Below are 12,902 nucleotides of genomic sequence, written 5' to 3'. Positions count from 1 at the left end.
GAAATAGAAATACTTTGCACAAAAAAATGTATCAAAACTAATATTAAAATTTACAACTTTTTCTCACCAGATCATGAATAAAGAAATACCATCAAATGGGCCAATAAACATATGATATGATGTGGTTCATGAATTAATTACTTTACTAATAGAATATGGATGTAGAAACAGATGGAGGACACAATTCACATTACATTGTTTTGTATGAGATATTGTATATTACAAATATCAATTAGCTGGTGGTTTTATTGTACTACAAATGCGTACAAGCAGTGTTCGTCCATTACATTTCTCATTAATTACTAATGGAAATAAAAGTAATTGAAAAAGTGGTGTTGATTACCCATAGAGCAACATCATTGATTGATAAGTGATTGATTCACGAGAGCTGCAAGTCAATTCAAGTCTTTCATCAACTTCCTCAGGGCCCTGTGACATACAGCTTTGCAATCAATTGTAGGTTGATTTTGCGATTGATCATGTTCAATCCTCAATGCGATCAATTTAGAATCAGCCCTACGATCGGTCGCAAAGCTTTATGTTACAGGGTTCAGGATTTCCTGATATTCCCTTGTCTCTGTAATTTGTTTAACAATCATTCTATTTGTTTTAGCTGTGATTCTAATTATGGATCTCCCTAATTGTGCATTATAACATGATAGTCTGTATGAACTAGAAAACATGTAATGTTAATTCTAACATTATGATGTTGCAATAGAAGGTTTAAGAGGATTGACAGTAGTATTGTCATTGAAATGTCTTTGATTAGCGTAGTAGGTTTCACGGTACACCATGTATCTTTCATTTGCAAGTGTTGGTTCTGAAAAGGACCACCCAATCTCGAAGTTTCGACAAGTGTGTTCTTGTCGTCTTCAAGAACATACTTGTCGAGATTTGGTGGTCCTTTTCAGGACAATCACTTGCATAAGAAAGATGCATTGTGTACCTTGAAACCTACTATACTACATCTAATTCTTCTTCGCCATGGAAACCTTCAGAAGTTACATGTCTTTAATTGTTATTGCACTCGGTATGTTTTATAAAGTTGTTGATTAGACTGGCATTTATATCCATGGACTTTGATATTTCAAACAAATGTCAAGATATTTGTTTGTTCTTTTAAGTTCCATTTTTTTTTACATTGTAAATTTCCTTCACTTTAAATGAATAACTTGATTGTAAGTATATTTGCTGTGAATACCATCTTCGACAAAATTATCGCATATCTCAGGGCCCTACATAAAGCTTAGTGACTGATAGTGGGGCTGAGTTTTACGATTAATCGTACATAATAATCAATGGTATCAATCACAGGAATCGGCCTCAAGAATGATCACTAGGCTCTATGTAACAGACCCCTATCATGAATGTCTAGTCATACAAGCCATTGATGGAGTAGCTGAGCAACACAGGAGAGTTTTATTTCTGTGCAAAACTTGAAAAGGGGAAAAAATACTTGTGGCAGTTTGTGGATAGAAGTTGAAACGGATGAGACAATCCAATTGCTACATGTCAACATCAATCATTATTGGTTATGGTTTTATGCATAGCTCAATTAAGAGTTTCCCTCCTCCCCTCGTTCCCATTGGACTTAGCCTTATTACGCTGTCAGTGAATACGAAGGGGTCATGCACTTTACTCATATAACACCAATATACTTACAGAACTTGAATCTATCAATGTGAGTTATGCTTATATCATTTTATGAATATATTCCCACTAATAACTCCTATATAGGAATCAGAGACAGATTGGGGAAGGAAGTGAGGGGTTTTGGGCTTTTAAGATATTACCCTTTCGTTTATTGTCCTTACTGATTTTATGAATGTTTTTTAAGATTTTTATTGATTTGATTATTTACTTACTATTTTAATTTATATACTGTATATATTCACTTAACATTGTTTGTTTTGACTGCCGATACATTTTAATCTACGTAAATATCAATGTTTTTTTATTGATATTTTACTGATATGTATCTTTGTAAATGATGTAATTTTTATTTTACTGACAAAAAGTGGCCTACATATTATATAGAGAAAACTCTAAACTATGTCTTATTTAACTCTCCAAGCCAAATTAGTTTGGTTCTTCACTTCTGTTTTCTAAGTTACTATATGTTTCCCCTCTTTTGAGAAGTCATGTAAACATTTCTTTGCACTTTTTAGTATAATGTAGAGGGGGATATGACGGTAAAATGCGATGTGAAATGAGTGTGTATATTGTCTTTCTATACTTCAGTCAGGAAACTGATAGTTTCCTCCTCTCCTGCATCGGAGGAAATAGAATCAGTCTCTTGCTTGAAAAAACAGACACGAAATGAAAGGAAAATTGAGAAAAAGAAGACATAGACTTGTGTATCAAAGTGGAAATAATAAGTGAAAGCACATCTGGTTTGTGTTTGGATGGACATTGGATATAAGCAGATATTACTTCAAGAAAGATTGCACTTTTTTATGGTAATCATATTCAAAAACAGTTGTGGAGCTGGTCCTTGGTCTTATTAAAGTAAAATTGAAGAAAAAACATGTTTGGGGTATTAAAAGATGGGTTTTATAAAGACCACACACAGTTCATACAAATTTCATGTAGTATAAGTGCATCATATTTAGTGAGTACAATACATACATGTAAGGCAATCTTTTCAAGCAGTTACTGGATTATTCTTTTACTGTTAATTTACATATTTGAGCTTTGGTCAAGTGATATTTTCAAGAACCATTTATAAGTGGAATAGTTTTTTTTTTAGTTTTAAAGATTAAAGTCATAAACATCTACATTTAGATATGATCTCTGTGCCGGGGGGGGGGGGACTTTCATTGACGAGCGGATACCAGGCGTGACCAAAGAAACACGTCACGGTAAAAAGCATCTCTTTTTCAAGATCGACCACGTTATGTACGTAATGTAATAAGGATGTCAAAAACACTAAAATAATGAAAAAAGGGTTTATATTTCGGTGTTTAGTGTCTGATTTGAGCAAGGTGTAGGAGGTGGGACAGGTAAAGCCAAATGGGTAAAGTTGACGGCATAACAAAGACAACATGACATAACAATTAAAATATTGCTGTACTTGTTTAGGGTTTCCTTTCAGGGAATATTTGTCAAAGGTACCATTTTGTTTCTAATACTTATTAAAGGTGGGGTTTCGCACGCCAATACTTGCATTTTCAGAATATGGAAAATACTTGTTTAGGCTCCTTTTCGAAACCCCATGGTCGCGCCTGTTATCCACTCTTCAATGAAAGTGCTCCCCTGGGGGATGTCTGTAGCAATTAGTACACAAACTTGTCATATTATTAGCAATAATAACACATATAATGATTCATTAATGAATGCATGCTTTGGGGATTTACACTTAAGTTTGTTTCATAGCAAGGTTTATTCAATTACAAATCAAAATTCACATCATTTTGTAAAAATTGGGCCATTCCGTGGAATATGTGCATCTGACAGCCTATATTTGGTACTTTCCGGCAATGATTCCTCTGTGCGATCTAGTTGTATGAAGGTTGTTATGCAGTGTAATTATCTTGACTGGAGTAGTTAATCAAGAGCTGGAAGGAGGAAGAGTAGTAGAGCTCTGACGTAGAGAAAGATTAATTGTATTCTAGAATTGTATAATCATTATCATCAAATGATTTTATTTCTCTTGTTCTTATGTTGTAAACTTCTCAGGGTTTCTCAAGCTAAAAGACCCCAAATAACAGTAATTATGTTATTATTTTTTTTCTATCATCATAATTGCGATAAATTTTGTTCTCTTTCTTAGGTGATGACCCTCACTAGGCATCTCAAACTGAAGGCATGCAGAAACAATAATTTTTTAAAAATTAAATTATTATTGTGATGAATTGTTGTCATTATCATCATTTAAGTGATCAACTTTTTTGTTTTCATCATTATTGCAATCAACTTTGTTCTCTTTCTTAGGTTGAGAACTTCTCTGGACGTCTCAAGCTCAGAGGACAAGCAACAGTAATCATATCATCAACATGACTGATCAATTTTGTTGTCGCTATCAGCAATATTGTGATCAGTGTGGTTATCATCAATATTGCAATCTATTTTGTTCTCTCTCTTAGGTTGTGAACTTCTCTGGTCGTCTGAAGCTGAAAGGATCAAGCAACAGTAAGGGGTACTGCGTGGAGGGCTTGATCTGCCTGTGCCGTCCCATCCAACCGCAGCCCATCCTAGAGATTCGCATGGATGGCAACATGTTCATGAGCAGACATGGTCTGGATATGAGCTTTACATTCTGTGACCCAAGGTATGTACGTAATGACGGGTTATTAGTCTCCAGACTTTGAGCCACGAAGCCTTGGGTTCAGATTCCACAGCAGCACTTGCATCCTTTAGCAAGACATTTATCTACATTTGCCACTCTCTACCCAGGTGTAGTAAATGGGTAAAAGGAAGGAATATATTAAAGGTCAAGTCCACCTCAGTAAAATGTTGATTTGAATCAATAGAGAAAAATCAGACAAGCACAATGCTAAAAGTTTCATCAAAATCGGATGTAAATAAGAAAAGTTATGACATTTCAAAGTTTCACTTATTTGTAAGAAAATAGTTATATGAACGAGCCAGTTACATCCAAATGAGAGAGTCGATGATGTCACTCATTCACTATTTCTTTTGTTTTTTATTGTTTGAATTATACAATATTTCAATTTTTACGAATTTGACGATTAGGACCTACTTGCCTGAAGCACAAAATGTTAAAATAATGGAATTCCACGCGTTCAGGGAGGAATGAAACTTCATTTCACATGACAAGAAAATATGAATATTTCATATTTCATATGATAAAATACAAAAGAAATAATGAGTGAGTGATGTCATCAGTTCCTAATTTGCATACCGACCGAGATGTGCATATAACTGTTTTGTGAAATGAAGCGAAACTTTAAAATGCCATAACTTTCTTATTTTACATCCTATTTTAATGAAATTTCCAGTGTTATGCTTGTTGAATTTTTCTCTTTTTATTCAAATCAAGTTTTCGTTAGGGTAGACTTGTGCTTTAATGCTTGAGTGCCTGATTAGTGCTCTTTTTTTTGCTAAAGCCAGGATTATACTATGCAGCACTTAGGAACATGTAGATGTTGCATATTATATTTATACTATTACTATCTTTAAAAGTTTGAGTAAAATTCGCATCAGATTGGTTCAGAAAAAAAAACAGTCAATGAATCCACTAGTTATTATTTGTTAGTGATCACTGACGTTTATGAAATGCTTTGCTAATCTTTTTTATTAAGAAGTAAATGATAGAGCAAATTTGTTTGTCAAGCCATTAATTACAAACTGCATTGAATTAACTCATTCTTGTAAATATTATCTTACGGCAGTTTGTTCAATTTCCCATTGTGATTGTGTTGGTGATTTAAACTTTCAATCGTTGCTCTGCAGAATCATAACACTAGTAGGCTATGAACCTCATGAAGTGATTGGGAAGACTGCTTACCAGTTCCATAATCCGCTGGATGCTCGCAAAGTCAGTGATTGTCACTCCAAACGTAAGTCTAGCTTCATCTCTCATTTATCAGCAAAAGGATATTAAAACCCTCAGGCCAGATTATGAAACAGAAGAAAAAATAAACAGATAAATGAAAGTTTGAGAATAATTGGATAAATAATAAGGAAGTTATGAGCACTTAAATGTTGAGATAATTAATGCCTTTGATTTCCTCCCATTGGTAATGTGAAAAGAAGATAGCATGTAGATGCCACCCATGCATATCTTCCCCTAATATACATATTGTACTTAATTCGCTACTTAAAAGAAGTCTATATCTGTATATCAGGAACCTGTTGCATAAAACTTTTGCCATGAAAAAAAACTCTGGCAAACAAAATTATGCCATTGAAAATTACACATTAAAAAACTCTGGCAAAAATTTGCCAAAGTTTTTTATGGCAAAAGTGATGGAGGACAAAGTAATAAATGTTTTTAAGAATATATATCCTTGACAGAAATTTTGGACATGGAATTAATTGGAATGAACAAAAGCTTGGTCATATTAATTGCCATTTGTAAGATCTCCATAGCATTAGTTTTTTGGACAGTCAAATGCTCATAATCTTTTGTATTGTTTGTCCAAGTGTTGTTAAGTTTCATTGATCTTAAACTCTGATTATTCTGTTTTCATACAAACTAACTCATTCCTGAGGTTTCATTCTCCTTTGTTCGTAATTGTAGTCACATCACAGCTATGTTAACAGATATACAGCAGGATTGCAGCTGTATTCAAAAGACAAATCATAACATAAATGTCACTGTGTTTGATGTAGGTCAGGGACTTGGGTCATGTATATTGAACCAAGGTCATCCTGTTTGACTGGAATATTTTGAGCATTTGTGTATGTTTACACATTAATGTTAGTTTTTAAAATAGTATGAACTACATGTATATACATTTGAATTGAGTAATATCAAAAATTCTAAATTTTATTTATTTATTTCAAATATTTAAAAGAATGGGAGCCCAATCAGCAACAATCTGGTATCATTGGGGCCCTTTGCAAACAAACACAAATATAAAACATGGTGACATATTCTAGATTAATGAAAATTAGGAAAACATGATTGAAGTAACTTCTTGACTCTTGTTGCTTTAATAATCAATGTAATGATTTTTTTTAATAAGATGTTTGAGATATGTTTAATAATGATTGTTATTTTCCAAGTCCTCAGGAGGATAGAAGGACCGGAATGAAAAGAACTTTGGGGGCCAGATGCAGAAAGAGTTGCGCTATAACACAAGTCAAAATATCAAGCACAAGTCCCAAATGCATGCTATTGATTGGTTGAAAATCAAGTTGCGTTTGATATTTAGAGTTGCATTTGATTGTATCTCTTTCTGCATCTGGTCCCAGGAGTAATAGTCTGTTCTCTCAGTCTCATGAGAAGTGAATGTTTGAATCCTTTTTCTTCCAAGTTATTCTCTTTCCATCCCCTCTTTTCTCCCATATTTATGTATTTATCTGTCTGTACTATCATCTCTATTATATTCATCTGTTCATTCATCTACCTATATTCTCTTTTATGTTCATCTGTTTATTGATCCATCTTCTATTCTATATTCATCTTTGATCTATCTATCTATCTTCTCTTTATCTTCATTTGTTTTTTCATCTTTCTATCTTCTCTTTTATATTCATCTGTTCATTCATCTATCTATTTCTCTTTTATATTCATTTGTTGATTCATCTATCAATCTTCTCTTCATATTCACCTGTTTATTAATCTATCTGTCTTCTCTTATCTATTCATCTGTTCATTTATCTATCTTCTCTTCATATTCATCTGTTCATTCATCTGTTAATATTCTCTTATATATTCATCTGTTTATTCATCTATCTTCTCTTCATATTCACCTCTTTATTAATTAATCTATCTTTTCTTTAATATTCATCTGTTGATTCATCTATCTATCTATCTATCTATCTATCTATCAATCTATCTATCTAGTTATCTTCTCTTTCATATTCATCTGTTCATTCATATATCAATCTTCTCTTTTATATTGATATGTTGATTCATCTATCTGTCTTCTCTTTTGTATTCATCTGTTGATTCATCTATCAATCTTCTCTTCATATTCACCTGTTAATTAATCAATCTATCTTCTCGTTTATATCCATCTGTTGATTCATCTATCTATCTATCTTCTCTTTTATATTCATCTGTTCATTCATCTATCTATCTTCTCTTTTGTATTCATCTCTTTATTAATCTATCTTTTCATTTATATTCATCTGTTGATCCAATGGTGCAGTGATTGTGAAGGGAAGTAGCATGAGCAAGTACTATCGCTTCTTGGGGAAGCTAGGAGAATGGGTGTGGATGCAGACGAAGGCCACTATCATCTACAACACAAACAATGTGGCGCAGTATGTGGTCTGCATGAATTATGTCATCGGGTGAGTTCGATGCACTTTGTATTTCCACTGAATAGTAATAATAGTATAACCACCATCAGAGTTTGGTAGGTCTGGTCTTGGGGGTTGTGGTTGGGAAGTTCCCTTTTTTTCATTTGAAATTCTTTTTTTTTTGCCATTATGATTCCTTTTTTTGCAGAAGGTTGGCAGCTGTGTTAATTGATCAAATTAAAGAATTATACATTCATATCTTATGAAGATGACTAATATAAAATAATAAGCATTTGCCGCATTTGTCATTTTCTGATTTGATTTTGACCCAATATTGATATCTCACTTATCTGAGTTAATATATATATATCTAGAAAATTGAGTATTTTATTATATTTAGGTCATTAAAAAAGCGCATTTACCTATTAAAGTGTATTGCATAATAGAGCAAAAGCTGACATATTCCCCATCTAGGCTTATGTAAAAAAAATTGCTGTGCAATGTCATGTCTTTTGCAAAGTCTATCACAGTCTAATAAATCATGATCATAAAGACAAGAAGAAGTATAATGGATGTCTTTTCTTCATAGGATACCAGAAATATTTAACTTTCGGCCAATATTGCACTCATCCCTGAATTGTGCAATATTCCCTAACTCATGGAATATTTATGGTAACCCATTTAAGCCATCAAATGATATATAAATATTCTGCCATTGGTGATAAATATTCTGTTATTGGTGTGGATCATGACTTACCTACTTTCTTATTACTTCAAAACATAACGCTATATTGTTTGAAATGTTACGATGAATTAGTCAGAAGATTAATTGATTTCTCATCTTGGTATCATTTTGGTGATGTAGGAAAGACGAAGGTGAACGTCACCTGCTAATGGAGCAGATGCAGCATTCGTTGCAGGGAGTCTTGATGAGCGATTCAGATAGCTGTGGGTCTCCCTGTACCCCAAGCACACCTGGAACCCCAGGTACCCCCACCACCCCTGGGATCGGATCGTGCTCGGACTTTGGAGAGGCCTCTCCCAAGATTGTCGAGCTCAAGGAGGAGGAGTTGGCAGAGCTGGTGCCTCAGCCAGTAAGGGAAAACCAAGTGATCTTGAAACCGGTGGATGAATCAAGCTCAGTGTCCTTCAAGGATTTGATCAAGGAATCCAAGCAATCCAAGGAGGAAGTCGCAATGGATGTTTGTGTGAAAAGTGATAATGATGAGGAGAGCAAGATGCAATGTGATGACGCGGTTGGTGTTGACAAAGAAAATTGTCAAATGGAGAGCAATGCCTCGTTTGAGACCACGGAAGACCAGCATTCCTTCGCAGAGGAGATTGTGCCGTTAAGTAAATCTGATTCACCCGCGAGTGATGTGGACTCATTGTCCAGTGGTGGCTCAGGGTCGGTTTGTTCACCGCCATCTCAAGAGCATAAGAGACTCAGTAGCTTCGGTGAAGCTGAAGAGAGGGAATTGCTGAACTTGTTAGACATTACTACAGATAAGCCCTTGTCTCCTATGGGTGATCTCTCAAGGATATCGACATTGTCATTTACCGTACCGAGTCCGGATAATCTCAGCCAGATTCTTAGTAGTCCGGGCACGACAAGTCTTTGTGCAGACGGAGAGGTTCAAAGTCCCAACATGTCATGGCTGGTGGAGGACGATGAGGTTTTCTCTGATAAGTTAAAGTGTCCGGCCAATAACATTCTTCTGAACTTACTGAATGAACCTCCTATCACAGAAAAAATGATGAAGCATGAAAATGCACATCAGACAATTAAACAATTATTACTGTCTTCGGGAAAAAACACAGACACTTGCAGAAATGGGAGTGGGTTGCCAGCTGATCTAGCTGACTTTTCTTTGGAGTATGCTCCGAATGGATCATGCGACCAGGCACCTGTTACGATTTCACAAGGAGATACGTTCCTTAGTGGTGTCAACAAGGTTTCTGAAGGAACCACATTGCCAGACATTGTAGAACCACAAGTTACTAATGCTATGAACTCTGCTTCTTTACAACCTTCTATCTCAGTGGCACAACCCACCAGCTCTTCTCAGTATTCAGATGCAACTTCTGTGGTCAACAGCTTTGTGGCCCCTGCATGCAGTGGACAGTCCATCCCACCCACCAGCAATGGTAATCAGGTACCTGTGACCTCCTGCGACTCACATGTTGTTACTGAAGGCATGTCTAAGCTGGAAATACAGGACCTTCAGAATCAAAAGACAATGCATTCAATGTTGAAAGCGCTGCTCACAGGAGCTGAAAAGAACCCTCTGTCCACGCAAGTTCGCTCAATTCCTCAACAACTCCAGCTTCCTGTCAGTGATGGTATGGACATCAACGATGTGTTAGGACCTATCACGCCGTCCACTAAAGCTGCGGTTGATACGTTAGACTCGCTTATCCAGGATCACACCGGTCCTGACCGAGATTTCTCTATCAACAACAACAGGATTAATCACGATGATCTGACACTGTTGCAACAACAGCAGCAACAGAAGGAGATCTTAGAAAGGGATTTCATGCGACAGCAGCAAATGTTGCGGGAGAATCATCGGCGCCAGCAGCAGATGTTGGAGGAAGAGCACAGGCGGCAGATCATCCAGCGCCAAGCTTTGCAACAGCAAATGGCCAAACAGGTGCAGCTCAAACTTGTAAATGGGAGCGTTCAGAACGGATTGCCGCAAAACATTATACCGCATAATGGTATCACCCAGAATGGAACGTCGCAAAGCAATCTGCTGCAAAATAACTTGCAGCAACAGAATGGACTACCGCAGCAGAACGGTCTCGCTGAGCAGAACGGATGTAGCCATGGGCCAAATGAAAACGGACTTGATATCACAGGAATCAGTGATTTTGACTTTCAGCAGCAATTGAATGCTGTCATAAATACCCCTCCTCAGCAGCAGCAGCAACAAGCAATGTTCCAATCCAATGGTATGTACAATTCCTTGCCAAACTACCACCTCCCTCCACAACAGCAGAATGGATTCTCCAGGCAACCAGCGCCATACCAGCAAGGAAGCCCGCCCATCGGCCTCTCGTCGTCGCAGCCCAACAATTTCCCTCTTCAGTCCAGCCAGAACTCTAGTTTATTAGCTGCCTGTCTCATGTCTACCTCACAGCATCAACAACCGCAACAGCAGCAGCAGCAACAACCCATCCAACAGTCGCTTCCACCACTTCCCTTCCAGCACCCCAACAACTCCTCATCAGGCTTCAACCAGCAGTCCTCTCCCGTCTCGCATACCACGTCAACGTTAGCCCCGTCAGATTGGCAGGGTAGGGTTTACCTGGGTAGATCGACCGGCCCTTCTCCCGACATGAACAGCTTTCAAGAACCATGTGTGCTTGGTCAGCAAATACAGTTCTAAGAATGTCCATCCTTTTGTGATGCTACAGACACACCAAAGAAACTGACTCCACACCGACCAGTGACATGCCATTGGTCGGTTTGGAATTGGTTTCGTCAATGTGACTGTTGCATTACCCATTTATTAACTTTCTTTACAACTCCTTGGGAAATGTTTTATCCAATCCTTTGATCTGTAGATTTGAAAATGAAATGTGTGGGGTTTTTTTTCAACAACATAAAATAGGTGATTTGTCTAGTAGGCTTTATCGTAATTTATTTCCAGTACCAGTTATTAAACAGACAATTCTCTCTTTCAGTGATTCATGCAAGGTTGCAATATATATAGATCAAATATAAACTGAGAGTATATAAACTGAGAGTATGAAAGGGTTTTGGAAATTCACACAAGAGTAATATGCTATGGAAGTAAAGTAAGTTCATGCTCATGGCGATGTGAATGTAAACAAGTACATCTGTCATTAATGAACTAATTTTACATTTGAAAAAACAAAATATTGTGTTCTATAGAATACAGTGAAAGAAGAAGTCATTAATATTCCTTTCAAACATTTCAAGTTTTAGTTTCTTTTCCACATATATCCAGTTCATATAGATTTTATTCGAATGAATGAAGGTTTGGTCTTGGATTCTATAGTAAATAGTATTTACATTTGAGCTTTTTATAATTGTCAAATTACTTTGATTGCAACCAAAGTGTGATATCTGCAAGACTCTCATACCAAATTATTTCAATCTTTCCAGACTTGACTCTTCATTTAACGAGACCTTACCTTTAGTCCCTCGGTCACATTCACTCTACAGTGGCCGTATGGCAAGTAAAAAACAGCCATTTTAAAGTGTCTTGTACTAGCGCCATGATAGTGGGGTTTGAATAAAAATGAATAAAGCGGCTGTTTTCGACTCGCGGTATGCCGGCCATAGAGCAAATGTGACCGAGGTATAAAATGCAGCATTTGTAGGCAAACAGAGTCAAGGATGTCTATGTTTCATATGCAAATGTTCATGCTATATTACAAAGGCTGTATGACAATGCATTCTTACCAATTGGTACAAATCTAAAGGCTTTTCTTTTGTTTTAACTAATTAGTTATTTTTACAATGAATTTCCACTATTGTTTCAATACATATAATAGTAGTCTAGGTAAGCTGTGTGGTCTAGTGGGTAGAGCTTTGGACTCATGATTGTCAGGTTGTGAGTTCAAATCCCTGCTTGGCCATCATCTCCACTTTAACCAAACAAGCCAGAGTGTAATATCTGTCTTCTATAATACATGTATCTGCCACTAAGACTGATTATCTTAGATGTAAGATGTTTTTTATGTAATCTGTTATACTAGCTTGGAGTAAACCTGCAGTGCCAAGTTCCTATGGGAGTAACCTGGACAGAAAAAAAATGAATCTTTGCAGATATTCTTTGACTCGGTAGATGAATATATATGAAGTATCTCTAAAAAGAACCTTATATAGCTGGCCCTTGGGCAACTTAGTGCTTCTTGATATTGAGTTTGATGCTGCAATTTATTTGTTTAAGTGCCTTGTGCATATGTACAAAATAGGGAACCTATAAAAATGGTTTATAATGAAGATTAAGTGTGAGTAACTCATTCAGCTGGAATGGAATTACAATTTT

The 12,902-nt window shown here is 36.2% G+C and overlaps 1 protein-coding gene across 3 annotated transcripts in view; it reads left to right on the top strand.

Moving 5' to 3' along the window:
* LOC121418423 overlaps window positions 1-11,608 on the top strand; it is a 58,599-nt gene extending 46,991 nt beyond the window's left edge. For all 3 annotated transcript variants that reach the window (XM_041612276.1, XM_041612273.1, XM_041612275.1), the window contains exons 7-10: window positions 4,086-4,270; window positions 5,416-5,522; window positions 7,785-7,929; window positions 8,744-11,608. In XM_041612276.1, coding sequence (XP_041468210.1) covers window positions 4,086-4,270; window positions 5,416-5,522; window positions 7,785-7,929; window positions 8,744-11,270 — 2,964 coding nt within the window. In that variant the 3' untranslated portion in view covers window positions 11,271-11,608. The remainder of the gene's footprint in view (window positions 1-4,085; window positions 4,271-5,415; window positions 5,523-7,784; window positions 7,930-8,743) is intronic.
* Window positions 11,609-12,902: the final 1,294 nt, after the last annotated feature.

The sequence above is a fragment of the Lytechinus variegatus genome, chromosome 7, assembly GCF_018143015.1.
Source record: "Lytechinus variegatus isolate NC3 chromosome 7, Lvar_3.0, whole genome shotgun sequence".
NCBI lineage: Eukaryota > Metazoa > Echinodermata > Echinoidea > Temnopleuroida > Toxopneustidae > Lytechinus > Lytechinus variegatus.
This window is presented reverse-complemented; position numbering and strand designations above follow the sequence as displayed.